Source organism: Neolamprologus multifasciatus, chromosome 10 (genome assembly GCF_963576455.1).
Source record: "Neolamprologus multifasciatus chromosome 10, fNeoMul1.2, whole genome shotgun sequence".
Taxonomy (NCBI): Eukaryota; Metazoa; Chordata; class Actinopteri; order Cichliformes; family Cichlidae; genus Neolamprologus; species Neolamprologus multifasciatus.
Genome location: NC_140448.1, coordinates 26,418,195 through 26,444,092, shown reverse-complemented (window position 1 = coordinate 26,444,092; position 25,898 = coordinate 26,418,195). Strand labels below are relative to the sequence as shown.

The 25,898-nt window shown below is 40.6% G+C and overlaps 1 protein-coding gene across 1 annotated transcript in view; it reads right to left on the bottom strand.

The window, feature by feature from the left end:
• Positions 1-4,115: 4,115 nt before the first annotated feature.
• Positions 4,116-25,898, bottom strand: part of tecta (tectorin alpha) — a 35,223-nt gene continuing 13,440 nt past the window's right edge. The window contains exons 14-23 of the mRNA XM_085173702.1: positions 21,591-21,877; positions 21,020-21,300; positions 20,608-20,718; positions 20,265-20,467; positions 15,636-15,799; positions 15,298-15,546; positions 13,939-14,101; positions 13,768-13,852; positions 13,529-13,648; positions 4,116-12,493 (exon numbers count right to left, since the gene is read on the bottom strand). Coding sequence (XP_085029828.1) covers positions 12,390-12,493; positions 13,529-13,648; positions 13,768-13,852; positions 13,939-14,101; positions 15,298-15,546; positions 15,636-15,799; positions 20,265-20,467; positions 20,608-20,718; positions 21,020-21,300; positions 21,591-21,877 — 1,767 coding nt within the window. The 3' untranslated portion in view covers positions 4,116-12,389. The remainder of the gene's footprint in view (positions 12,494-13,528; positions 13,649-13,767; positions 13,853-13,938; positions 14,102-15,297; positions 15,547-15,635; positions 15,800-20,264; positions 20,468-20,607; positions 20,719-21,019; positions 21,301-21,590; positions 21,878-25,898) is intronic.

Below are 25,898 nucleotides of genomic sequence, written 5' to 3'. Positions count from 1 at the left end.
GAGCTGGAGTTTTTACTGCGTGCGTCCCCTCCCACTCCGAAATGACTGGTGCTGCCTTTACGTGCTGTGGGAAATTTGATTACCTCTACTTTGCGCATCGACAGGTAAGCAGCTGTGACCTTCGATTAAATCACTTATTCAAAAACCTGTTTCAGGTAATCAGTATGTATGTCAGAGTTTCAATAGCAAAACTGCACCAGTTTTAGAGCACTAAATACTAATGCTGTATGGCATTATAGTAACTTACTATAATAGCTTACTATTAGTAAGCTATTTTACATTATTCTTAAAGTGACGCTTAATTGAAGTTTTACTTTTAATGACACTTCTTAAAAAAGAACCTGCAACTCTGCGCAGGCCTACTGCATACTGCCTACTAACACTTCATACCTATATATAAATATTTTATGTGAGTAATGTGTGACTTGAAGTGCAAATAATAAAATCTTTTACAAGAAATGTTGTTTAATGCTGAATTGTGAAAATCGCCAATAATGCTGGCCATGCCAACGCATCATGTTATGAAGTCACTCTAAAAAAAAAGCCTTCAGTTACAGGGACTAGAAAAAGAGCGCATATTTCTTGCATATTGGCATCTTGCTTGCGGTTACTTGAGTTTCAGGCTCCAGTCCTGTGGAAACAGCTCCCAGTTTGTGTTTGGGAGACAAACACCCTATTTACTCTCTACTTAGTTTGTCCCATCATGGGCGTAACTTTGTGCTGAACACTGAGGGGGTCGAGATCTCTGTCTAAATAAATAAATAAATCTGGGTAAATTCCATGATTATTAAACATGCAACTATTTTGCTGATAATTACTGAAATGAGTAAAGAAAATCAACAGCCTATTTATGCAAGATAATTCCCTAACCCCTAATTCCCTAACTTGTTTTTCTTCATGTTGTCTTGTTTTTATGTATTTATGGGTTTTAGTTACTAACCTATCATCAGTGTTGGGAAGGTTACTTTTAAAATGTATTCCACTACAGAATACATGCCCCAAAATGTATTCTGTAACATATTCCGTTACGTTACTCAATGAGAGTAACGTATTCTGAATACTTTGGATTACTTAATATATTATCATGCTGTTTACAACTACATGAATGTACTATTGCTGTGATTTATTACTGTTACTGAAGATCCGCGGCTCCGAACCGTAGTAAAGGCACCTCTGGCTAATACGGTGGGTTCTGTGTCAGGCTCGTAGCTGAAAACTAGCTATACTTTGTTGTCTGGGTCAACTTTGCTAGCGAGAGATAGAGAGAGGCATTGTAAGACTGCTCCAACGGAACTTATTGTTTTTGGAGGAAAACACGAACATGTATATATGTATAGTCGAGTCTTAATAGCTTACTTACAACTGGGCTCGTCAGGCACTCTTCTTGGCTGCAGTGGTTATTATTATATTTACATGCTTCCAGCTCCCGTTTTTGCTCGATGACAGCTCGTACTTTTCCTTTTTCTCCCTCCCTCACTCACAGACACATAATGGTATGGCAGTCCATTCTCCCTGCAGCACGGACTACACTGCCTATGATGCTACATTCTTTAGAGCTATACCTGTAGCATTCTCCCTATTAGCTTAGCACAACAACAACAAAAAGGAAACACGCAGAGAGAGTGCGTCACCCTGTAACCATGGCAACCGTAATGCTGCCACCTGGAACAACAGAACGTAGCTGTCAAACAAAACCCAAACAGGCCTGACCCGCCACAGTATGAAACAGGAAAGTACCGCCGTGTAATCCATTTATTTCAACAAAGTAACTGTATTCTAAATACCACCTTTTTAAGCGGTAACTGTAACGGAATACAGTTACTCATATTTTGTATTTTAAATATGTAACGGTGGTACATGTATTCCGTTACTCCCCAACACTGCCTATCATCCATACGTAAGGAGCTCATTCTGGGGGGAGTTCTTTTTTCTCCTCGTCTTTCCTCATGTTGTGCTTTTTCCATTTTTATACCTCTCTGACCCGTCTTCCCCATGTGATGTTTGTGTAATGTATGTATGGTTGGAAGGGTAAGATGGCACTGGCGTAAGGTCGGCAGCCTTCACCCAATTTCTTCCGGGGCCAACCTTCAGGATCAATAAAATTCAATTGAATTGAATTGAATTGAATTAAAGGTCCAAAACATACAATATTAATTATAATAGTTAAACTGTTCAGTTGACTCTAATGTAAGTAAACAACCTGAACACTTTTTCTCTAATAAGTTACTTTGTTACAATAAGTAATGCACTGTATGTAAGTAAATACAATAAAAGTCATATTGTAACCTTCTGTTGTTTTAAGAGGTGAATGTCTTTTATACTAAGTACACAATATATAAGAAGGAGCTTTACATTTTATGGCCACGTGGACAAAGGTAATGTTTGAGCTTGATCACAATTTCTTTCAGCCTATCAGCTCTGATAATTCAGACACAGCTCAAAGAGCAGCTGATCTCTTGTATTGTGTGTTTTAATGAAGGATATTCATCAACAACGGCATAAACGAGGAGGCAGAGATGAAAGTATTTCTGCTTACTGCTTTTTAATAAGACGTTTTCAACACCACACAGCAAGGAATAGTTTGCTGCACTGCTATAGAAAAGAAACAGTCGTGCTTTATCTCGATGATTTTGGTTTATAGAAACTATATAAAACAGCTTTGAGTTTGATAAGAGGCTTGTAAACTTTAACAGGTCCATGTTAGCTTCTATGATTTCATCTACTGGCTCTAACGGCAGGACTATTAAAATCCTGGAGCAAAGTCCGGTGGCCTCATAGTCACGTAGCGCAATGCTTAGCTGGTGAATCAGATTTTATATCTATATGTAGCACTGCATGAGGAAAAGGTGAAACCACGCTTTTAGTTGCACAAATGATGTCATTTTGAAAATGACATAATCGAAAATGTGGACAGAAGAGATAGAAGAGAGGTTGAGGGAAGTCCATCATTAGTGTCCTCTGGAGTTTATGAGTATTAGCTCCACATTTAATGAGAATCTGACCACTTACATAACATTCAAACATGCAGCCCGATCCCCGTCAAACTACCACACTGTGGAAAAAATGAATGTGCACTAAGTAGGTAAGTGAGGCAACACCTGAAACAATAGCAAAGCAAGCCCAGCTAAAAGACAGAGTACGAGAATTCTTTTTAATCAACCCTATAATTAAACTCTCCATACGCACAGGAAGAATGAAGCTTCTTGACATTCCGGCCATGGATAATTGTTACTGCATGTTAAACATGACACACATTTCACTGGGTAAAGCTGCAGGTTTATCAGGGAGAACTGGCTTAGTAGCTTTCGATGAGAGGGTGAATTTAGGATGATAATCTGTGAGATTTTCAGTAATTGTTCACTGTCTTGTGTGCTACTGCACTGATGCAGCCGGTATAAAAGAAAAAATAAGAAAAAGGGTTTTTTTTGTAGTTTTTCTGCTGATTAAGCTTGACCTTTTTCCTCTTGTCTAACCTTTTGAACTCTCTGTAGCAGCACACTCAGAGAGAAACTGTTCGCTCGCCCAACCCACCGAGTCACAGTGAGTCACCTGGAACAGCATGTGTTACGTTTCCCATCGTCACAATCTGTATTTTGAAAATGACCACAGACTTCAGGTGAGGATGATGAAAGTGTTGCAGATGTTTGGTCCAAAGCCAACCTGTGAACCCGATACGAAGGAATGGGTTTACTTGAGTCCTTACGATAAGTGTTCAGATATTTTACATGTAAATAAACATACCTGAAAAATAAAACCGAAGCTGTGAGGTCAACCGGGCTCCAGAACTGAAAATGAAACCAACATTAAAATACCCAGTGACTCCCAACAACCAGTCACCAACTGGTTGGGAATACACAATTATCTACAGCGACCAGTGGTTGCCAAGGTGGTCACCAGCTGGTCACTAGAGCAGTTGGTGTCACTGAGAGCTGACCAAAAGGAAAACAAATGTGTGAAATCATTTTGATGAGCTTTTAAATGTTTATTTTTGAAGTATCTTAGTTTTTCCTGTGTTGCACTTTGTAGACGGCCCCTCACAGCTTATTACATAGAGACCAGTGCTGTTTGTCCACCTCAGATAAATTTGATGGAAATGTTTATAGGTTGTTGCCTGCAGTTCAATTCATATATATTTATTTAATATTTAATAATTATTTAAACCTAAACAATCAGACGACCCTGTATAAACAAGCATTTGATGACAGCAGGAAGGAAAAACTTCCTTTTTTACAGGAAGAAACCTCTGGCAGAACCAGGCTCTGGGAGGGACAGCCATCTTCTACCACCAGTGATGGGAGAGTGACAGGATAAACAAACATGGTGTGGAAGAGAGCCAGTTGGAACGATGCATCAGACATTTTGATTATTTTAATAATTCTGGAAGCTCGAATCAGTGAAAATGTTGAAAATGTTCGCAGCTGTGCCGATTTCAGAACTCCAAAATTACAAAAATGGCTCAACTTGCTGTTATTTGTTCACTATCTGTTATTAAATGTTCACTACTTACTTTGAAGCACCGAGACCCTAAATAGTCAAACAGCCGCTAAGATAGCAGCTAATTCATTCAGCATCTAGCTGGTGTCTGCAGTGAGATTAGCTGCACACACTCTTTGAATCAGGTTGTGTGTTGCCAGGTTGCTTCAACAGATGGGTGGAAATTGTATTTAGCAAGCGGACTGTTGATTAATAGCAAACCAGATGGTCCCTCTCCTCTTTAGTCCGGGGAGAGTGGTGTTCAAGTTCTCCACAAAGAAAACTTGGACTCGTCTGAGCACAGAACAGTTTTCCACTTCAGCTCAGTCTCTTTTAAGAAGACTGCAGCATTTCTGGATCATCTTCACATGCGACGTTTTCTTTGCATGAGAGCTTTAACCTCTGTGAATGACACAGTGTTCACAGACGATGATTTCTGGAAGTGGTTTTTAATGCAGAACACAAATTTTCAGCTTTGTCTCTTAGATTTCTCCAGATGTTCTGAATCTCTTGATAATTTTATAGACTGTAGATGATGAAATACTCGAAGTCTTCACATTTTCACATTGAGGACCATCACTCTGAAGTTGTTTCGCAATTTGTAGAGTTTTCATTTATTTATTTTGCTGATTGGTGATCCTCTGCCCGTCTTCACTTCTGAGAAACTCTGCCTCTTTAAGATCCTCTTTTTATATCCAGTCATGTTACTGATCTGCAGCCAGTTAACCTGACCAGTTTCAAAATGTTCCTCCAGCTGTTTCTTGCTTTCTCTTTCAGCCTTTTGTTGACGCCATCCTGAGTTTTGTGAGACGTTGCTGCCATAAAATTCAAAATAAGCGAATACTTTCATGACATAGTGAAACGTCTCAGTTTAAACATTTGATATAATTTTTTTTGTATTGTAAAAACAAATATGGGGTTGTAAAGATATATTGTATCCTATAGGTTACAATCTCATCAGCATTGAAGCGTTCAAGTATCTCAGTTTGAACAAAGGTGAATTAATAACAGGGGGAAATTACACTTGATAAAATTCAGATAAGAACCGAGCACTGGGATAAGACCTCTAAATAATAATCATGCCTGAAAGCTGTGTTATGCAACCAGCCAGAGCACATGCATGCCATAAAAATGAATTAACTCAAAAAACAAATGCGCGTTTAAGGTCGGCGCTGTGAGGGAAATTCACCCTGCCAGCTCTGCCCCAAACAATTATACAAGAAACAATTGCAACAAAATCACACCCTGTTTTAAAGATGGCATTAATCCTCTCGTGCAAACACTTCCACTTTGCTGCTCCACGCCCAGGCGAGGCCTTTGTGCCTGTGGAAATACTCGTGCCTGAACAAACCCAGGGAATCCATTCTTATAAACTATGCAATTACATAAAGTTTACACTGAGTCACTCACTTGGCTTCTTTCACAAAGAGCAGCAAATAAAGAACAATGAAATACCAGCAGCGTTATGAAATGAGGAACAGATGCACGCTGATATTCTTTGGCCTGTTGTGGTTGGTGACTGTGGAGGACAGCGTGAGTAGAAATGCAATACTTTTACACCCGCCGATCACTTTCTGAGGTGCAGCTGTTCTTCAGCCTCTTAGTTCAAACGCCTTATGGTCACATGGCAGCAACTCATGCGGGCATGATCAAGACGAAGTTCAAACTGTGAATCGGGACAAAGGTGATTAGAGTGTCTTTGAACGTGCCGTGGTTGCTGATTGTCGAAATATTTCAGATGATTTACAGCTGATTTACAGTGATTTTTCCACCTAATCATCTTTAGCGTTTCCAGAGCGTTGACAAAAAAAAGAGAAAATATCAGGTGAGCAGCCGTTCTCTGGAGCAAGCAGTGTAAAATAACCAGACTGCATCAGGCTGACAGGAAGGCAATGGTAATTTAAATAACCACTCATTATAGCCAAGATGCAGAAGAGCATCTCTGGATCCAGAAAACATCAAACCTTGAAGCAGATGGGCTGCAGCAGCAGAAGACCACACTAGCCAACACTTCTAGCTAAGAAGCTATACTGGTCACAGATTAATTCAAAATGTGTTACTCAGTTAGATTTAAGTACACAAATGAGTCTGTTAGGATTACACATTAAAACTACCAGGTTCTTGTGATCATGGCTGGCACTTCTTTCACAGGTCTGTCCCACATTCGTACTGCAGACAGGAAATGCACTGACGAAGAGCTGCTGCAAGAATTACTCAAGAAAAGAAAGGAGGAACCTGACCGCTTAACTCTTTCCACCGTAAAGACAACATTTCACAACCCTCCCAGTACCCTTCATGGCAAGTTTTGACACCTCGCCATGATAGGTGTCAAAACTGTCATGGCGAGTTTTGACACCTCGGTATATATCAATAAAGACGTGGTTTGAAGACCAGTAGAATCGTTTTCAGGTTTTTCCAAGAGTAGCTGCATAGGCAGAGACCACGCTCAATAACTTCTAATGCACACCCAGTCTATAAACAGGCCTGCGATATGGCAGAAAGTGCTCTGTTCAGAAAAGAGAAGCAAGGATTAGTTACTGCTCGTTGGCTTTCAATGGGTAAAGAGTTAAATGGACCATTAATTGCATAATAAGTGTTTGCCTTTTATTTAGATGGAATGCAAATCCAGCTGACGGAGCTCTGCACACTGTCGCACGGCCGGTTTTGTAACCCACAGCGAGGTAAAGCTCACTGTACAGATAAGAATCTGCTTATCTGCTGAGGTAGCAAATACACTGAACATTCCTGAAGGACAATTCAGGGCTCTCTGGACACTACTACCCTCTCCAGTTTTACCCATCCATCCAGTTTTTAAACTCCTAAATGGTTAAGTAGGGTTGCAGGGAGCTGGAGGCCCCTGGATAAATCAGAGGGCAGAATATGTGCGTGCCTCTGGTAATTAAAAGAAGGCTTTAAGTGCAGAATATATTTAATGACAATAGGTAACAATTTTATCTGGAAGTGTGATTCACGAGCACATGTTCACACCCAGAAATACACACTCCTACAAACTTACATAACCATGGACACAGAATAGACTTTGTATGGGAGGGAAACTAGGCCTCGCGCTTCAACTTTGTTTTCACTAGCAACATATAAACAGAGCACCTTTGTATGATATTTACATAATCAGTGCCCCCACTGACCTGTGTGTGGCAGAGCAGGCCAGCTTAACCTTTTATCTCAGGCATTTCCCAGCTTCCCTTCTGCTTCAACTAAAAGCAAAATTAAAAGCAGCAAGTTTACCAAATTATTCTTGCGAGAAAATATTTGCTTTGAATATTTGCCAGGTCAAAATGCCTCTGTGGGCACTTAAAGATTGTTGCTAGTAAAGAAAAAGAGGATCGTCTAGAGTCCTAAATCAGCTGTTAACTGCAGTTTCCGTCTCTTTTCAGTGTGAAATTGTGTCTCCTTGTGCAAAGCGTTTCCTTAATGTGTACTCTTACATCAAAGCACTTGTGTGTTAACAAGTGCGGGGTGAGTGTGAAGCATTTGGCAGCTCCTCATGTGTTGCTGGCAGTACTTCACTTTCCTCTCAGCTCAGTTGGTACTTGGACTTTATGAGGAACTGCAACTGCTTCAGTCTTCAGTTAAACCATTTTGTGTTGAAATTCATAACTGAAATGCCAAAAACTGTGTCCTCTGGCTGTACTCTTTAAGCTGCCTTCCTACCAGAGAGGCACAGCGTGCTGCAGGAGCCACTGGACTCACGAGGTGACAGCAGAACTTTGCAGCTGCATGCTAGCTTGTTAGCACACCAAAATCAGAATCAGAATACTTTATTAATCCCTAAGGAAATTATGTGGGTTACCGTTGCTCCAAAACAACCTTAAAGTGGACCTGGTATTCTAATTTTCAGCCGCGTGTTTTTTTTCTTTGGTTCTGTCAGAGTAGCTTTGTCTGATTTGCAGTTCAAAATAATCCCTGTTTATATTACTAAACTCACAAACAGAAGGTTTGAAGGGGAAGCGCAGAGGCAACAATGGAGGGAAGGCAGGTGGTTTAGCCTGTGTCTAATGCCTAAGAGTGTTACTTTGTAAATTGGCTATAAATTTCTAAGCCTGTGCTTTGCTTGTGTGTTTAAATAAGTTTCCCCTCACAGGTCACCTGTTCTCAGCATACAGGTGAAATTTCATTTAAAGGGGTCGATATGAACCAGACCCTACCTGAAACAGGCCCAGTAGCTCATCGCTCTCTTTTTTTATACTCTTAAGGCAAATTAAACGGATTAGTTGATGGTTTGTTACTGTCTTTTCTGCCCAACTCGTTTGACCGCTGCAGCCTCACCTTCCTCCATCCGCCTACATCCTCATTAACAGTCAGCTGCAGTGAGATGTCACTGACAGTCGGCGGATGACGACAGCGAACAGAAATCCTTCAAAGGAGCGACTCCCTGCACTGTGGAAAGAATTTAAACAGATCCTGACATTGGCACAGTCATGAGTGAGGACTGGATGACACATCACTTAATTGTAGCTGGAGCTTGTTGCTAGGAGACAGCAGCTTGGAGTGGATGTTTACTCAGCGTCAGGAATAACTTTACAGTGAAACACAACCAAAGATGTAGCCTTTCAATTTTTTTTCTTCAGGTGACAAGTGACATTTTAATGCTGTGTTTATGAGTAAGTGTCGCCTCTGACCAGCAAATGAAGAGCTCTGCTTCGCAACCCCGACCTCTCTCGCAGGGCTGCATGTTCTGGATGAAATAATGCGTGACTCACACTGACTTTGAGAACGTCTTCATTTATTTATAGCAGGGTGGTGCTGCTCTCAAAGAATAAAACACCTTTTTAGTCACTTAGTTTTAAACAACACACACAAAAAAGATACCGATTATTTAAAAAGGTCAGCGATGACACAAACCACCAAACTGACCAGGACTGTACATTTGTACACAAAAGGCAACAACTACTCTGTTTGCTTTTTATTTTGTGTAACTGCACCAAAGTGTCAGAGTTCGGAAGAACTTTGAAGGATCTGTAAGATGTGTGGTTGACGTTTATTGACATTTAAACCTTTAAAAGCAGCTGACTGTGAGCTGCAGATAAACCATCCGACACCTGCTCCACTCCTCAAACTGAATTCATGCAATGAGTGTTAGAAAGTACACTGAAAGGCACGAGGAGACCGAAACTAATTAGTTCAGAAATGACACAAAAATTGGGTTTTTAATGGCACAGCTAAACTCATCCCCTGTCCCCCTCATCCTGGGTACTAACATAAAAAGGTAAAAAATTACACCAGTAAAGCAACATCATCAAAACCACTCACGCAGGTGAAGTGAAAAATATTGATCAACTAGTTAAAATGCAATTTTTTGATGGGAAACTTTGGGTTTCTTTAAGAAAAAATTAACCGTCAATTGCAGTTTGGTTAAATTTAGGCAACAAAGCAACTTTTTAAGGTTTAGGACAGACTGCGGTTCTAATCCACGGTAGTGGCCCCACTCGAAAGCATACAGACGCCAAAGGAGTCAAAGTCCCATTGCCAGGCACTAGAGGGCGCCCCCTGAGGTGCAGCGAGTCAGATCTGTGCACAACATCAGGCGGGTGGTTTTAATGTTGTGGCTGATTAACATTTTAAACAGATACTTCACACATAAATACTTCACTTCACAATGCATCACCCTTTCACACAGTTTTCTTCTTAGATAATCCCTAACCTCCTTTTCAACCATAACCTGCTGTAGGTTTTATTGGTTCAGAGCAATAAACCGTACAGTTAGGAAGCAATTATATAAGATAAAGTTTGATCGCTCGTTTCTGGGTAAAGGTTTGCACTCTGACACAGATCTGCAGATGCTCAGTTGCCAGTTTCTTAATGAAATCTGTACAGTTTTGCCATTTTTTTTAAGAAACAGCATGTTTAAATGTTACATACAGTAACATCAGCTCTTCTTCCTCTCTTAAGCTTCTCATCAAAAAGTCACACCTGAGCTGTAAAGTCCATAAAACAGCATCATACTTTTGGGGAGACTCTCAAAATACTAAATGAAAGTACACGATCACATGAGTAGCAGAATAGCGCCAACCTCAGGCTGAGTATAAAAGTGAAGCCCAGGGAGTTTAAGCTTAAGCGTCAGGAAGGGGCTACTGTTTCTGCATGGTTGTCAGACCAGGGTATGCTTTAGGTCAGGCCCAACACGGGATTAGCGAGCCCACGAACATAAAGCACATTTGGTTTTTCGGTCAGCTGCACCCTTCAGTCCTCACACCCAGTCTCACCACACCAAGGCAGCAAATCCTCAGTTCAAGGTTTCAAAGACTGGACTTTGCCATGCCCATCTTTTATTTATAGTTTATGGTACTTATAAACAAGCTTCTTTCCCATTTCGATCCAAATGTCATGAATATGTGACCTCGTGACCCCTGAATGACGTCAAGTCAGCACAATAACTATTAACTGCTTGGTTTTAAAATGTAATTTAATTAAAAATATATATATTCAAATTAAAAGTTTCTATTTTACTTTTTTGTTTCATCTGATTATAAGTTTAAAATATAAAAGGTAACTTTAATAAACCTCTCCACTGAGAAACAGGAAATTTACAGTTATTTAAATGTCATTTATTCATAAATTAATAATAAAATAGTTTGATGTTTACATTTTGATGGCTCTGTAAATCAATTAAATCACAATCATGAGGGTTTCTAGTTGTTGCACCCCACCTACTCATTAAGATCTGATCACAGTTTGGACAGAATGGGATTTATGAATAGTTCACACTGGAGTAAAAACAGTCAAAACTGATGGTTGCCTGATTACTGCTGTGTTTTGTTGCTTTTTTTACTTTTTACTTGCAAGTACTTAGTGCAAACATATAGTTTTTTTTTCTATTGCAAGGTAGTTGCAAACATTGCCTGGTGGGAGGCAACCTGTCTCCAAGCAACCGATCACTCTCAGACAGATTGGTAAAAGTTTGCAAACACAGACAAATTGCTAGCACGCTGTAATCAACTAGTTGTATTCTGGTTATAAGCGGCAGCTACGTCACCGTTTATGGTGGAGTGTAGTTAGTGGGAATTTCTGATTAATATAAGTTTGATTTGAATGTGATTTGCAGCAGATTGATTCATAATCACTATATTATCACAAACAGACTGAATGCAGTTGCCAGTTTGAGTGCATTCAATTGAACGATAGCAGACTGACGTCGTCTTATTGTTACGCTAAGGTCATTTTAAAGATGGCATCTGACTAAGAGGTCATAGACCCGATCCTGTCTTTGAAGCAACAATTTCAATGGCAAAAAATTCGCAAGTTCATTGCACACAGTCATGATCTCCAGCCACTGCTTTCCTTAGTGTGACTGTAGAATAATATCAGGTATAAATACAAACAGGTGGGATCACATTTCACATTCCCTGATGATTTACAATTATGCCTTTTTTAACTAATCAGTTATATTACTGTTTCTTTTTAATTTAGCCATTGTCTTTCCATAAACATCACTGTGTGATTTTAGCTGTTGTACCTTCAAGTTTGTATGTCTAGGATTGGAAAATTACTTTCTTTGGCACCATCTGGTGGTAGCATGCATAATATGTTAATTTCCTATAGAGAAATTTGTAAAAATATGTTATAATCACATGAAAACATCTACACATAGTGGCTTTAGGTGAGTGATAAACAGTGGGAGTCCTGATAAATGTAAATAAGGGAGCAGATGGGGATGAAGAAAAACACAATAAAGCAGTGAAACTGACTGACTGTCCATGTATCTAGAAAACTGACTTACCTTTTATCAATGAAACGTGGAGACAAAAATTAGTCTGTGTACAGTATATTCTGTCTTGACTTTCTGGCTGAAACACAGCTGATCTACTGGCTAATCAATGATGATACTTTGTGCATATTCAAGTCTTTTTGTGTGTTTGATCTTTGTCATTTATTGCCTTCTCTTAGCTCACAGAGCGTTAGGAGAGGAGAAGAGTGTGAAGGTGAGCCAGGAGCACGGAGATCGCAGCGCTGACGCTCAGCAGAGGAATCGCAGGTGTGATGTCACTGCTTGAGCTCACGGCTGGAAAAAAAGAAGGGAGTGTGACAACATTTGTGAAATGTGCATGTGGTGGAAATACTGTCTTAATGCTACTGGTTTTTACAAATTACCAGTTTAGTTTGTGTGCAACATGCAAAAGCTACAAGAGTTATAAATATATGGAATTCATATGAACCAATCTATTAACTAATAATTAAGTTAAACGCCCTAAATTTTATGATTTAATGCACAGAAACGTGCCCGCTTTTTTAGTTGCACCGTTCAACTGCTCATTAATGCAAATGTCTAATTATTTAATCACACGGCAGGAACTCATTATTAGCCATGCAGACATGAATCAAACAACCTGCTGAAGTTTAAAGTGAGCATCAGAATGGGGATAAAAGGTGACTGAAGTGACTGAACAGGGTATGGTTGTTGGTGCCAGACTGGTCTGATTATTCAGAGACTGCTGATAAGCTGGGATTTTCCCACACAAGCAGTTCTAGAGTTTACAGAGAAACAGTCTGAAAAAGATACAATTTCCAGTGAGTGGCATTTCTCTAGCTGGAAAAACCTTGATGATGCCAGAATTCAGAGAAGAAGGGACATATTCTTGGCACCGTTTGCTGCTGACCATGCCGTTCCTTTTTGACCACGGGCACTGTGGTTATAAAGGGACACGGCACGTGAGTTCTCTGTATTCAAAGGGCCTCCACATTCGCCAGATCTCAGTCCAGTGGAGCACATTGAGGTGGAGATTGACATCATGGATAAAAGCAGTTCTGAAGGCATAAAGGAGTCTAATCTGGTACTTACAAGGTGTCTAGTGGCTGTATCTACAAGACTTAAACTTTATTAGCTTTGCTTCAATCACTCCAATTGTGTGAAACATGATGGAAACTGTAAACTATTGAGAAACATGCAAAACCTGCTTGGTGACCCTCATGTGTAGTTTCTGTTTTTCTGGGGCTGATATTGCCGCGGTTTAGGTCATGCTATGATTCAATAAGGCGGGAAAAAAACCTTAAAATTAGGTATTTGTAGAATGCATATGTGTGTTTTTGTTGTCCTTACCCCGGCAGCTCTTCCCATCTCTTTGCAGCATCCCAGTCACACAGCTGCAGATGGGCCCAGCGGCCTTACTGGTGCAGATTTGCTCACAGCCTCCATTGTTCTCCTCACACCAGTCAGACTCTGAAAACACATCAAACGCTAACCTACGGCTTTTTGTTTTTCCATAGATTACTTAAACAATAAACTCTAAAGTGTGTACTTTACCCAATAAGCTATTTTCTATCTAAAACTATGCTCACCTCTTCTTCTTATGGGTCCAACAGACAGTATGTGCTCTTTATGGTCACTGTCCTCTGAGTACATTCTTCTCTTATGTGGACAGTTCTGCACACACAGTTCATTGATACGTCAACACCCAAACACACAGCGGGACGCTTTCTGATTTTTATTGCTCTTCTCGATTTACTCACCACTTTGCAGGCGTTCGTCTCTGAGTCGCACAGAGAAACGTCACAGTGCAGGTGGACTTCATCGTAATCCCCGATGAACTTGAAGACGGTGACGTGAAAGCGGCAGGTGAGTGATACGCCGTTCTCTGCCATGCCAATGGTATTGTCCTTAATGTTTGGGCACCTAGAATATGCAAGATATTAAATGTGCTGTAGTCAAGAAGGTGGTTGTGGGACTTGGGAGGCAGAACGGTCAACAAAAGGTGAGCTTTTAATATGGATAATGTCAACATCTAAACTAAACAAAGTCTTAAAAGGGAGTCCAAACACTGATCACAAATGCAAAGGCATGAGAAAGACCCGAGCATGCGTGCATAACTAAGAAGTACCCGCAGGACCAGATAGATGACACAATGAAGACAAAGTAGAGCGCAGGACTATTTATACACATACATGACTAAGGAGATAACTCTTGAGTGTGTATAAATAGTCATGGAAGTAGTGTTTCTTGGAAACAGGTGAAAAGTCATACAGGAAAGATGCAAAACTAAAGTAGGAAAGGAACAACAACCATAACTGACGCAGGGAGGGTTTAGAGGACATGCTAAACCTGGATGAACTAATTCAAGGGGAAAGAAAGACAAAGTTATTAATACAAAAAAGAGGGGAAGGAAGTAAAAGTAATGCAGGGCATAAACAGACACTCAGCCTTAAAAATGAAGCAGGACGTGAACAAAAGACAAATACTAATCACCGAGTTTAGAAGACTTGGACAGGACTATGGACTAGAATTACTATATAGTAAAAGTAGGGATCAAAGACTTAACAATTGTATAATAATAATTATAATAATATCACTAGAAACAACACTTACTAATACAATAATAAAACAGTAATAGATTAAACAGGAACCCAAAAGTTACAACAATAAAGAAGGAATTGAAAAATAATGCAAAACCTTTGGGCCATGACATTCATAGTGCTTTATTCTAAACATCTCAAGCACGTTATCTACCTCACGTAAATTTAGAAAAACCAATTTAACTAACATGCCGTGGCGTGGCCTGTTGAGGAAGTACCCGGAGACACTGCCGGCACAGTGAGGGCATGCAAAGGGCATGCACAGTGACTGTATCTATAACTTCATGTTCTTTTTCTCAAAATGTGTGGATCAGACTGTAAAGCAGCAGACTGTAGTGAACCCATATGCTTCATAAAGAGCTACATAGTTTACACCAATCACACCTCAACTTCATCTTGGATTACATAAAGAGAAAAAGAAGGCCAAAGAAAAACTGTTGAGTTTAAGACATGAAATAAAATCTTTTTTTTCCCACCTCTCTTTTGAGCATTTTTGGTCCAGGACTAAATAAACCTCACCCTCTCTCAATGATGATGTAGCGGAGTCGATCACTGCTGTAGCGCGACGGCGTGGCCCAGCACATATTCACTATAAGGATGAGCTGGTTTTCATCCGCTCCTTCCACAAAGACGCCTACGTACAGGATGTCTCGAGTGCTGAGCACCACCTCCCCCTCTCTGTATGGATGGCGGTACGAGGAGTTTTTATACAGAGCCATCTTGGTAATGAAGTTTCCTTCCTGAGTCGGTAGGGTCAGGTTAATGACGCTGGAGAAAAAAGGAAAAAGAAATGACTATCCAAGCGGTCAGCCGTTGTGCCGCACTTGTTGGTGCATATTTGTGTTCTGCTGCCTGACCTGAGCATGGGTTTGAGGACAGTCTCCAGTGAGATCTTCAGGTCCAGCTCATAGGCGCAGGAAAACTCCACGTTGATGGTCTTGTCTCTGGTGATGATGTTCCCAGTGTTGTTCACACTTTCTATCCACACAGTGTTTTTATACATGATGTGTGTGCCGTTGGACTGTAAGAGAAATAAAGCGTAGGTGACTCATAATTTCAAATTTCTACATTAAAGGAACAAATTATCCTAGCTGCTGCTTTTGATTTCACCCATACAAAAAAATGTAAAACAGCATACAGACAGAAGACATCATAAAAACTAATCATTTAATAATAATAACAATTAAATTATTAAATAATAATTTATTCATCAAAAACATTAGCCGGAATTAGCCAGAATTATGAGGATTTAAGAGCCAGGAGCTGCTAACGCACGTCTATAAAAGCAGAAATTTTGTACAGTTTTCTGGTTTGCAACATTCAGGTGTGTTAATGCGATGGAGGAAAGACATCAGCAATAAATATAAAGAAGCAACATAAATCTGAGGAAGTCATAAGACCCTGTTGATCACTTTAAAGTGAAAAAGATTATTCACATGAGGAACACATTCATGAGTTGCCAATCTTCTCACAAGTGGACATCAAATTTGGAGTGCATAAGATCTTTTACACTGATGAGCAGGGGTAGACAATCGAAGGGGCGGGTCTACCAAACAATTTTCAGCCAATAGGAAGGGGGCAGGTTGTCTGTGCCAGTGCCACCTAGCCAGCCAGCGAGCAGTGGCAAAATTATTCATTGGCACGTGTTGTGGCAGTTTCAGTTAAAATGCTGCAAGTGTCGCTTCCAAGATAGTGTAGACCAGGGGTCTCAAACTCCAGTCCTCGAGGGTCAGTGTCCTGAAACTTTTCCATGTGTCCCTGGTGCAACACACCTGAATAAAATTAGTAGGTCATTAGCAAGAATATAGAACTTAACTGCATGCTGAAATGTCAACCCCTAACCCTAATCAACTAAATTTAAGTACCGTATTTTTCTGACCATAAGGCGCACCGGATTATGAGGCGCATTAAGTGAAACTAAACAGTCAGATAATCAAACTTTACTCAACTCATTCTTCTTCCTGTCTCCACTTCCGTACCATTGATTCACTATAGCTGAATTCTCTTGCAGCTGCTCTATTCCCGTGTTGTTGCAATATATTAATGACTAACCTCGTATTGTGGATGGATTATCTCAGTTGTTCTCCTGACTGAAGTTTGGTCTGTTTACAGCATCCTGCCATGTGATTGCATTTGTCCCTAACCATTGGGAACTCTCCCATTAACTTTTAGCGAGTGGAAAAAGTTAGCATTCATCCTCTAGCTTCACTGTGTTTATATTATGCTAACATAGCTGTGTCGCTAGCCACCATGTAGCAACCCCACAAAAGTCACTGCTGTTTAGTTTTCTGTCTTCATTTAAGTTGGAAGTGATAGCAGAGCTGTACATTTGCATTTTTTTTTTTAGAAATCTCGCAGTCAGAACATGCTATATTATGTTTAGGTGGAAACTAGCGAGCTAACTTCCTGCTAACTTCTAACTCTGTTAAATTTAATACATTCTGTTTTCATGGATGTCTGGACATTAAACTTAATTGTTACACCTGGTAAAGCAGCAGCTCTTATCATTTTATTAAAGATGAAAGAATTTAGACAGTTTTTAACTCTCAGTGATGCTGCAGTGTTCGTTTGACTTTGGACCTGAAGCGGATGGAGTTTTGGACCCAGATTACTCCGCGAGGCTCCTGACTACGGTAGCTGTAATGCTCCGACACCATCAAGCGGTGCAGCTTCGTAGCTTACCAAAGTCATAGTAAAACATTTTTTGACAGATTTTTGAGCGCCGTGTACCACATAAAATCGGTTCAAGATCAGTAAGCACCAGTGTTGGGTAAGTTACTTTAAAATAGTAACTTAGTTACATTACTAGTTACTTCTATCAAAAGTAACTCAGTTACTTCAAGTTACTCGTTACTTTCAAAGTAACTAGTTACTAGGGAAAGTAACTGGTTTTACTCAGAATTCTCTTGTTAATGTGTTGCTTCCATAACTTTGCCAGTCTTCTAGCTTGCTTATTTGCCACAAGTGCACTGTGCCACCTACCAATAGAAAGGAAAAGATAATGTGCATATTTCCACGAGAGAAATCCCACGCCTGGACCGTCATTGACTGCTGCCATGATTCTAGCCTACGTCACAGCGTCATGTGCACCTTTTACATCCAACATGAAAACTGCAGTCGTGGTGCTTTGATTGTACTCAGAACTCGGAAATTCTGCCTTCTAAATAGGAAGATTTAGGTAACACTAGACTGCAGATGAGCTGCATACAGGGCTGGACTGGGACAAAAAATCGGCCCGGGCATTTTGACTAGAGACCGGCCCACCATTATAGGAAAAATCATAAAGCCTGTAGGAGCCATATGAGTTGTTCCTTTTTTGATTATGTGGGTTGGTTTAAATGGACTCACTGTATTGGTGCACGGGTGTGGGGCATGTCTCATGGGTGTGGTAGATAATAAATGTGGTTGCACTCACCTGTTCACAGCACCTGTTGTTGATGAGCAGAAAGGTAGGGTGAGCATGAGGCAGAACTTTCTGTTGACCGCAACTTGAGCGCAGCTTGAGCGCAGCTTGAATTATTTTGATGTATTATATCTGTGCATTTGTTTAATAAGTTAATCCCAGGCACTGATTTGTATATGGGACAGTTGCATGTGGAATAAAAGGAGCAAAAGGTACAGAAGTGTATTTTATGTGTTCATTGTTGCGCGTCATCTGTGTCCTCATGTTTAGCCTGCCGCGGCCATAGGTTGGAGGAGCCGCAACAAAGCCTTTGAATGAAAACAAACGCTGTTGTGACAGTGATGTTCACTCTTTTGATGGTATATATGCATCAATCTATCAATCGTTTGTTGTAAGATTCAGATAATTACTTTTTAAAAGCTAGACATTTTAAATGAGAATAAGAAAGAAAAGTATTTCTTTGTGCCCACCTCTCCCTGTTAATGCCCTACTTGGCCCCCCTGGCAAAACTTTGCTAGATCCGCACCTGCACAGTTACCAGCTGTCAGCTACTTAGACAAGGATCCTGGGGTTATCTGTCTCTCAGAAACAGTTCATAACTTCCCTTCAACTCATTCATGTCACCTAAAAGGTAAACCTGTTTCTCCATCACCTGTTCAGCTCTGATGATTCAGTAAGGACATCTCCTGGTTTCATCTTCATGTTTCCCTCTCACCAGATAACCAAACCGACATCATGACCAGCAGCTTTTTTGCAGCTGTGGCTCCAGCAAAAATCAGCTGATACTAGAAATTAATATTAAATAAATTCTAACAACAGCTGATCAAGCTTAAACGTGCTGCTGTTGTTTAACGTGACATCGGCTGGTTTCCTCTTTCTGGCGCAAAGTGGGCGATAAACAAACAAGAGAGCCGATCAGCTGATCGTTGATCAGTTTTCATGATTGAAGTAGAAACGGGGGAGGGAGGGGGGAGAATGAAAGAAGAAGAGGCAGCTGTGCAGCAAAGACACAGAATAACTCCAGCTTTGTGTCTTTTTCATTGTAGCTGAATTACGGGACAAACTGTTCTTTTTCACCTCAATAAGAAACGCGTAATATTTTCTCTGAATACCAGACGGGACGGTTGGCAACTCTAATAACTTATGAACAAAATAAAGTTCAACATTAACTTCATAGCACCCACCCAGCTGTATAGAAACTCCGTCATGCTAGCTAGTACGCAGTACGGAAAAAGTCAGAATAACGAAAATAAACTCCACCTAAACTTGGTTTATATCTGACCCAGATAGACTGCAGGTCATAACTTCTTACCTGTAGTTCAGTTCACACTTGGACCGGCGGCCGCCTCAGGTCTCTTTTCCTTCTGCGTCCCCTTTCCCTCATCCACCCGCTGGCCTCCACCACTTGCTAATGTTACAGAATCTGTGGAAGCTCCGCGATAGCCGCCACACGAAGTAACGAGTAACGACCCTATCTAAATCCCAGTAACGACTAACGCGTTCCTGATTTTGGCATAATAACTAGTTACCGTGCTCGTTACCACAATAATAACGTAGTTACTGTAACGCGTTACTTAATAACGCGTTAGTCCCAACACTGGTAAGCACAACCAGAATTCATACATACGGTGCACCGGATTATAAGGCGCACTTATAATCCTTTAATTTGAGAAAATTAAAGGATTTTAAGTGCGCCTTATAGTCCGGAAAATACAGTAAGTGTTTGGAAAAATTTACTTCTAAAAGTACAGTTTTAGTAAAGTAAAGTTTTATTGCACCATTTTCATTCACTCATGAGCTGCTGTAACATGAATCAAATGGCTGAATTGCCACCTCAGCATGCAGTCAAGTTCTATAGTGTCTTGCTAATGAACTACTAATTGCATTCAGGTGTGTTGTAACAGTGACACATGGAAAAGTTTCAGGACACCGGCCCTCGAGGACTGGAGTTTGAGACCCCTGGTAGATCGTGTTGACGACAACATTTTAGTGTCTAAAAGTATCCAAACTGAGATGCGAGGAGCTTTATCACATTTTGAAAGTGATGACCAACACGCTGGAACACAAACGAATGCAAACTGACCTGTACAATTGAACCGCAGTGTCCCTTAGTGTTGTTAATGTGGAAGAAGATGAAGTCCTCTCCCTCAATGCCAGCGCAGTGCTCGTCGTTGATCCGGACATCTTCCCGTTCAAAGCCCAGCTGGAAGAGCTTACACTTGGAGATGGAAACCTGCATCTGAGCATGCTTACAGGTCACCTCCGCTTGGATGATGTCATCCTCGCCTAACAAACATCAACATCACCATAGTCATGATTAAATTAAAAAAATATTTTTTAATAGCTTTTAAAATGTATGGCGAATCAAGTAACACAGAGTGTCAGATATTTAAAACTGAGTGATTGCAGCTGGATGAAGCACTCACCTTCAGTGTTGGTGGGTAACTCCGGACAGCCACACAGATCGCCTCCATTCTCCAGCTCACAGGTGAAGTTTGTGCAGATCTCTCCTGCACAGGGGTCATAGATCCATTCTGCTAAAGACAGGTCCACACACAATGTTAACTGTCACACAGATGAAGGCACAAAGTTTTTAAGAACATGCATGTATCTAATACTGACAAAGCAGTCAAACAAATTTACATTTCACGTCTCACTGTAGTAACACAGTGGTCTTGATGGAAGGCAATCTGGAAATCTTAGCAAACTAAGCTCATAATGTGTGAATCAATAAATACGTCTGGTAAATTCAGCATTAGCGCTGGTTTATATTTGTGTAAAGTTGTGTTTATTTCCACCGTGGGCATTGAGTCTGAGAGAAGTTCACGGTGCCCTTACAGCAGTTCTCTTGGGTGATCCACTTGGTCGTGAGGGTGCCCATGGACCGGCAGGCTTCTGCATAGGCGGCCAGTGATCCACAGACCTGAGCCTTGCGATGATTGTAGCAGCCATCCAGGTAGCAGGACTGGTAGAAAGGACGGGGATCCAGCAGGCCGTGGCATGGCTGGAAGAAGCCTTTGAGCTGGGTGAGCTTCTGACAGGCATCTTCACTCTGCAGAGCCAGGATGGCCGAGTTGTCGCAGGACTGAGCCAAAGCCACGTACTGGGTCTCATCACAACTAGAGGAGAAAGACCAAAATCCAACTGTCAAAGGTATTAGGACACGAGCAAAGAAGGAGCAAATGCCCTGTTAGAATTGCTCCGTTTGCTATTATCTGTATAAATGATTTGCACAAGTGATATGTTCGAGCAACAGCCAGTTAATATCCAGGGTTTAAGACATGCACATGCTTGCAGACGCATGGCTTATGGATTAAGTAACCTTAACTTTTCCTTTTATATTTTGGGGATAACAGCCAAAGGTTTTTACAAGAACGTAAATTCCTCCCCATCTGTGAGCCTCATCTACCTGTTCTGCATGCCGTTGGTCTTCCAGCTCTGTGCCAGCTCCAGGGCGCTGACAGCCGGCTTGCCCCTTGAGGTGATGTAGTCATCATTGGGGTCCCCATTGAAATTCCCACAAAGGCCGCACACCTTGTTCTGGAGCCGCTGGCCCATTGTGATGCTCAGGGTGTTAAAGTGGTTGTAGCGAACCTGGATGTCCTGGGGTGTGTCGATGACAATGAAACCCTCAGATGTGGACAGGCGCGTCATCAGCCCTGTTACAAATGGTACGGATACTGGTGTGCCATTAACCTGTGAGGACAGGAGAGGCAGACACATGTAGATTTTTGACTTGGGACACAAGAAATTTTTATTTAAGTAACCAGCATTAAGGCTACGGAGGGCCTAGAGTGCTAAAATGTGTTAAATAAATACATCATTAAATAATTAATAAAATGTGTTAATAAATTTAAATTGGAATTAACTAATTAACGAAATACATACATTTAATTTATTTCATTTAAACTTTAAAAATTTTTTTTTAATTCCTATTGTATATATTTAATGACACATTTAATTGTTTCACTATTTAATACATTTGTTGTCAAATTTAATGAATAATTTCATGGTTCCAGTGCAGTATGGAAGGCATCCATACAGATGATTAGAGCAGCTCTCTATATGTTATAATGGGAAGAACAGGAGGAACTCAGTAAAACAGGTGCATATAGCAGCAAATACACTGGTCCATTCTGGTGTTAGTTGCCACTGTATCAGTGGTGTGGCCACACTGGGTGGCAATGAGTGGTGTTTTACTTGGTGAACAGTGGCATCCTGGGCAGCGTCTTTCACATTTGCTAGGTTCTTCTAGCTTAATGTGGCCTCAGAGCCCACATTAGCTTCAGCTGTTCTGCTGCTGGCTGACCTGGAAGTTGTTCCTTGTGACAGTACTGGTACAAGTCATCTGCATTGTTTACTCCCACTGGCAGACAGGGGGGAATGAATCAGAGCAGAAGTTACAAAGGTAACTATGATTCTCTGAATTCCAGGATGACTGTCAGACCTGCTGACGGCTAAAAACGTCTCAGTGTGAGAAGATTCCCAGAGACCAGATGTAAGCTACCACGTAGTATTTATAGTATACACGCCTCATCATGCACGCGATTTTATTTCCAGACCTGCGCAGATCACGAGGAGACCCATCTACGTAGGTCCCTGCCATTGGCAGTTATCTGTGAATTCCCAGAACTATAGTTATATTTGTAACTTCCATTAGCAAAGGTGCCACTAGAGTGTCAGGCCACCCTCATGGAACAAGTGCCAGAAACATGCTGGAGGTTATTTTGTTAGATACTTCCACTGTCACGCTCCTCATTGCACAACGGAGCAAATGCCAGCCCTGCTTCTGGGTGGATGTACTCCTGTGGCCTTGTCTAGCTTGTGTAACAACCCATCTCCTGGTATCTCCTCCACACCCTCGAGATCATGTTTGGAGACACAACAACAACCTTCTTGCAGCGGCGTACAACTAAATGCGAAACACGTGCTATCTCATGCTACCAGCAGGGAAAAAGGACACCAGCTAAAAGCAAAACTAGAGAAAAGATCAGGAAGGATAAGCAGAAAGCTGTGGTCTGTGACCAACGCCTGTGAAACCATTTCCTTTCTCGGGGGTTGTCTTGTTGTTGCCTCTCTGGTACATATTTTTATCAATTTATTTTGAAAGGACAGAAATAAAGGGACAACTGTTCCATTTGATCGAAAGTGGGTTGGAAGATTAAAGCAAAGCAGTGTCACCCATGTTTGTGGTCACTTAGACTACAAAGAGTTCAAACTCCTTGTTATTTCTGAACTAGCTGGTCTAAAAGTGTGATAGTAAAGACTGAAATATTTCTGTTTATACAGTTAAAAATTAAACATATTGAAGGACTGTTGAACTACAGAGCACCTCAAACTAAACCATTTTAAATCCAGGAGGCACTCCTACTTAGATGCCTTTTCTGCTTACATTTGGGGATTTAGGAGGGGTAATGCTGGGTAAAATGTATTGTCAGCACTAACTGATATCCATTATGTCCTAAAGACAGCATCTCTAAGAAGCCAAATGCAAGTAATGCATTTTTTGATAATTTCTAAATCATTTATATAATATTAGCTTTACAACTAACAGCTCATGTTAAGCATGTTTTGTTTTGTTTTTTTAAGTATGGGGCTTGCAAACCTTAAGATAGAATATCTGAGTAAGAAGTTAAAAGATATAGCCCAGGTAGTTTAAGAAAACTTTGTTTCCTGTAGTTTAGGGCTGCATGTGTGAAAATGAGTATATAATAGCATGAGTAGTGGTAACACCATGTGGCAGCGTTTTAAAACCTCTGCAAGACAATCAAAGATGTACATTCCCCATGTTTTTCTCATTATATATGTTATATTAACATAAATACATTGCCATGTTACTGACATTGAAGCTTAAACATGATCACCTATGAGTGGGAAACAAAATTGGGCTGTCATTGGTATAAGCTGATTTCATTCTTATACAAAGATTGGCTGTTAGGATAAAACAAAAGAACAGAGACAGTCCGAAGCAAAGATTGTGACTGAGCCTCTTCGGGGCATTAGAACTAACGCCAACATGCTTCTTAAGGCAGTCGATAAAATTAATGAATGTTAATGTTGGCGCACTCAAATCAGGCAGGATTAAGACTCAGTGGGAGCTGCAGTTTAAAGCAATCAGTCATTAGCTACCTCTGTGACTGCACTTACAGCTGACTGACATGGCCTAAGTCCAGAGCTGGAGGAGATATAATAGGCTATTAGTGCCAAGGTAATTGGTAAATTGGGCTGCAGGAACTTTTTCAAGTATTTGGGAAAGAAAGAGAGACTTGAATCCAATCTGTTTGTTGAGGTTGATTAAAGCGCCTTTGACCGCAGCCATATGGCCAGTACAAAGTAACTCGATCACATAAACAAAAAGGAGAAATCTCCTGAGGGAGGCAATTTTTCTATTAAAGCAGGATTAAAAGAGGAAGAAGCAGTGGTGCAAATGAAAAGCAAAAAAAATAACCTCGGTATATAGAGTGTCCATTTCATAGTGTGATGGTTTTAGTCACTTTATGGTCTCTAATGGTAAATGGACTGGTTCTTATAGAGTGCTTTTCTACTCTATCTGAGCACTCAAAGTGCTTTATACAACTAATTCATTCACCCAATCACACAAGAACTTTTGTTAGTGCCTATGTAACATTCATACACAACATGGGGTTAATATCTTGCCCAACGATATTTGGCATGCAGACTAGAGGAAGCCAGGAATCGAACCACCAACCTTGACCTGCTCTACCGCCTGAGCTACAGCCACTCCATAATGTGGCCAAGTTGTTGGCTGCATATTTCTGTGTAAAGTTAATAACCTGTTACAACTATCTTTGACTATGTTTCAACATGTACAATTATCCCATAATCATATTTTTCTTTTTTTGGTCACAGTGTCGTCTTGGTAACGAAGGTAATCTAGGCATGCTGATTTGGTCGGCACCAAAGGTGCACAGAAAGGGTGGGAGAGTTTGATCTCTAAATGTGACCACAGAGAAGAAAAAAACAAAACATAAATAACATTTAACATTTAACTGGTTGAAACACCAGTTTGAATAAAGTGGCATCCCATGATTTTATATATTTAATGTTATACAATGATTCAGAAACACAGGTAATGACCGATAATGCTTTAAAATCATCTTCTCAGATCACGACACTGATGAAAAAAAGAAAAGATACAGAAATTAATGTCAAATATGGAAAAAAGTAAAACAAACTTGTCCAACAGCAACAGTCAGTGCAAAGTGGCTCCATCGTGTAGTTATTTACTCGTTCAGTTAACAAGTAAACGATCCCCAGTTCGATCCTGGAGAGATAAACAAATCCCCTTTGGATCTGTGACGACTGCTTATGAATAAGCACGTAGCTGAAAGTAGCTTTCTTAGGGCAAAGTTGCAAAAACTGGTTATTTTTTCCTCAGAACCTGGCTGCCTAGCAACAACCAACAACCCAGGACACTAAGCTACAGAGGAAGTTTACTAAAAACTAAAGTAAATGATTTTCTTCTTTTTGGCTACTTCCTTTAGGAAGTCGGCACAGCTGATCATCTCACCCTATCCCTTGCATCCTCCACTGTCACACCAACATGCATGTCCTCCTTCACTGCATCCACAAATCTTCTCTTCCCTCTTTTTCTCCTACCTGGTATATTTCACATTCTTTGCAGAATATATCCATTATACTCATTTCCAATACAACTTATCTTCAATATTGTTTCACTCAAACAACTTGTTACATT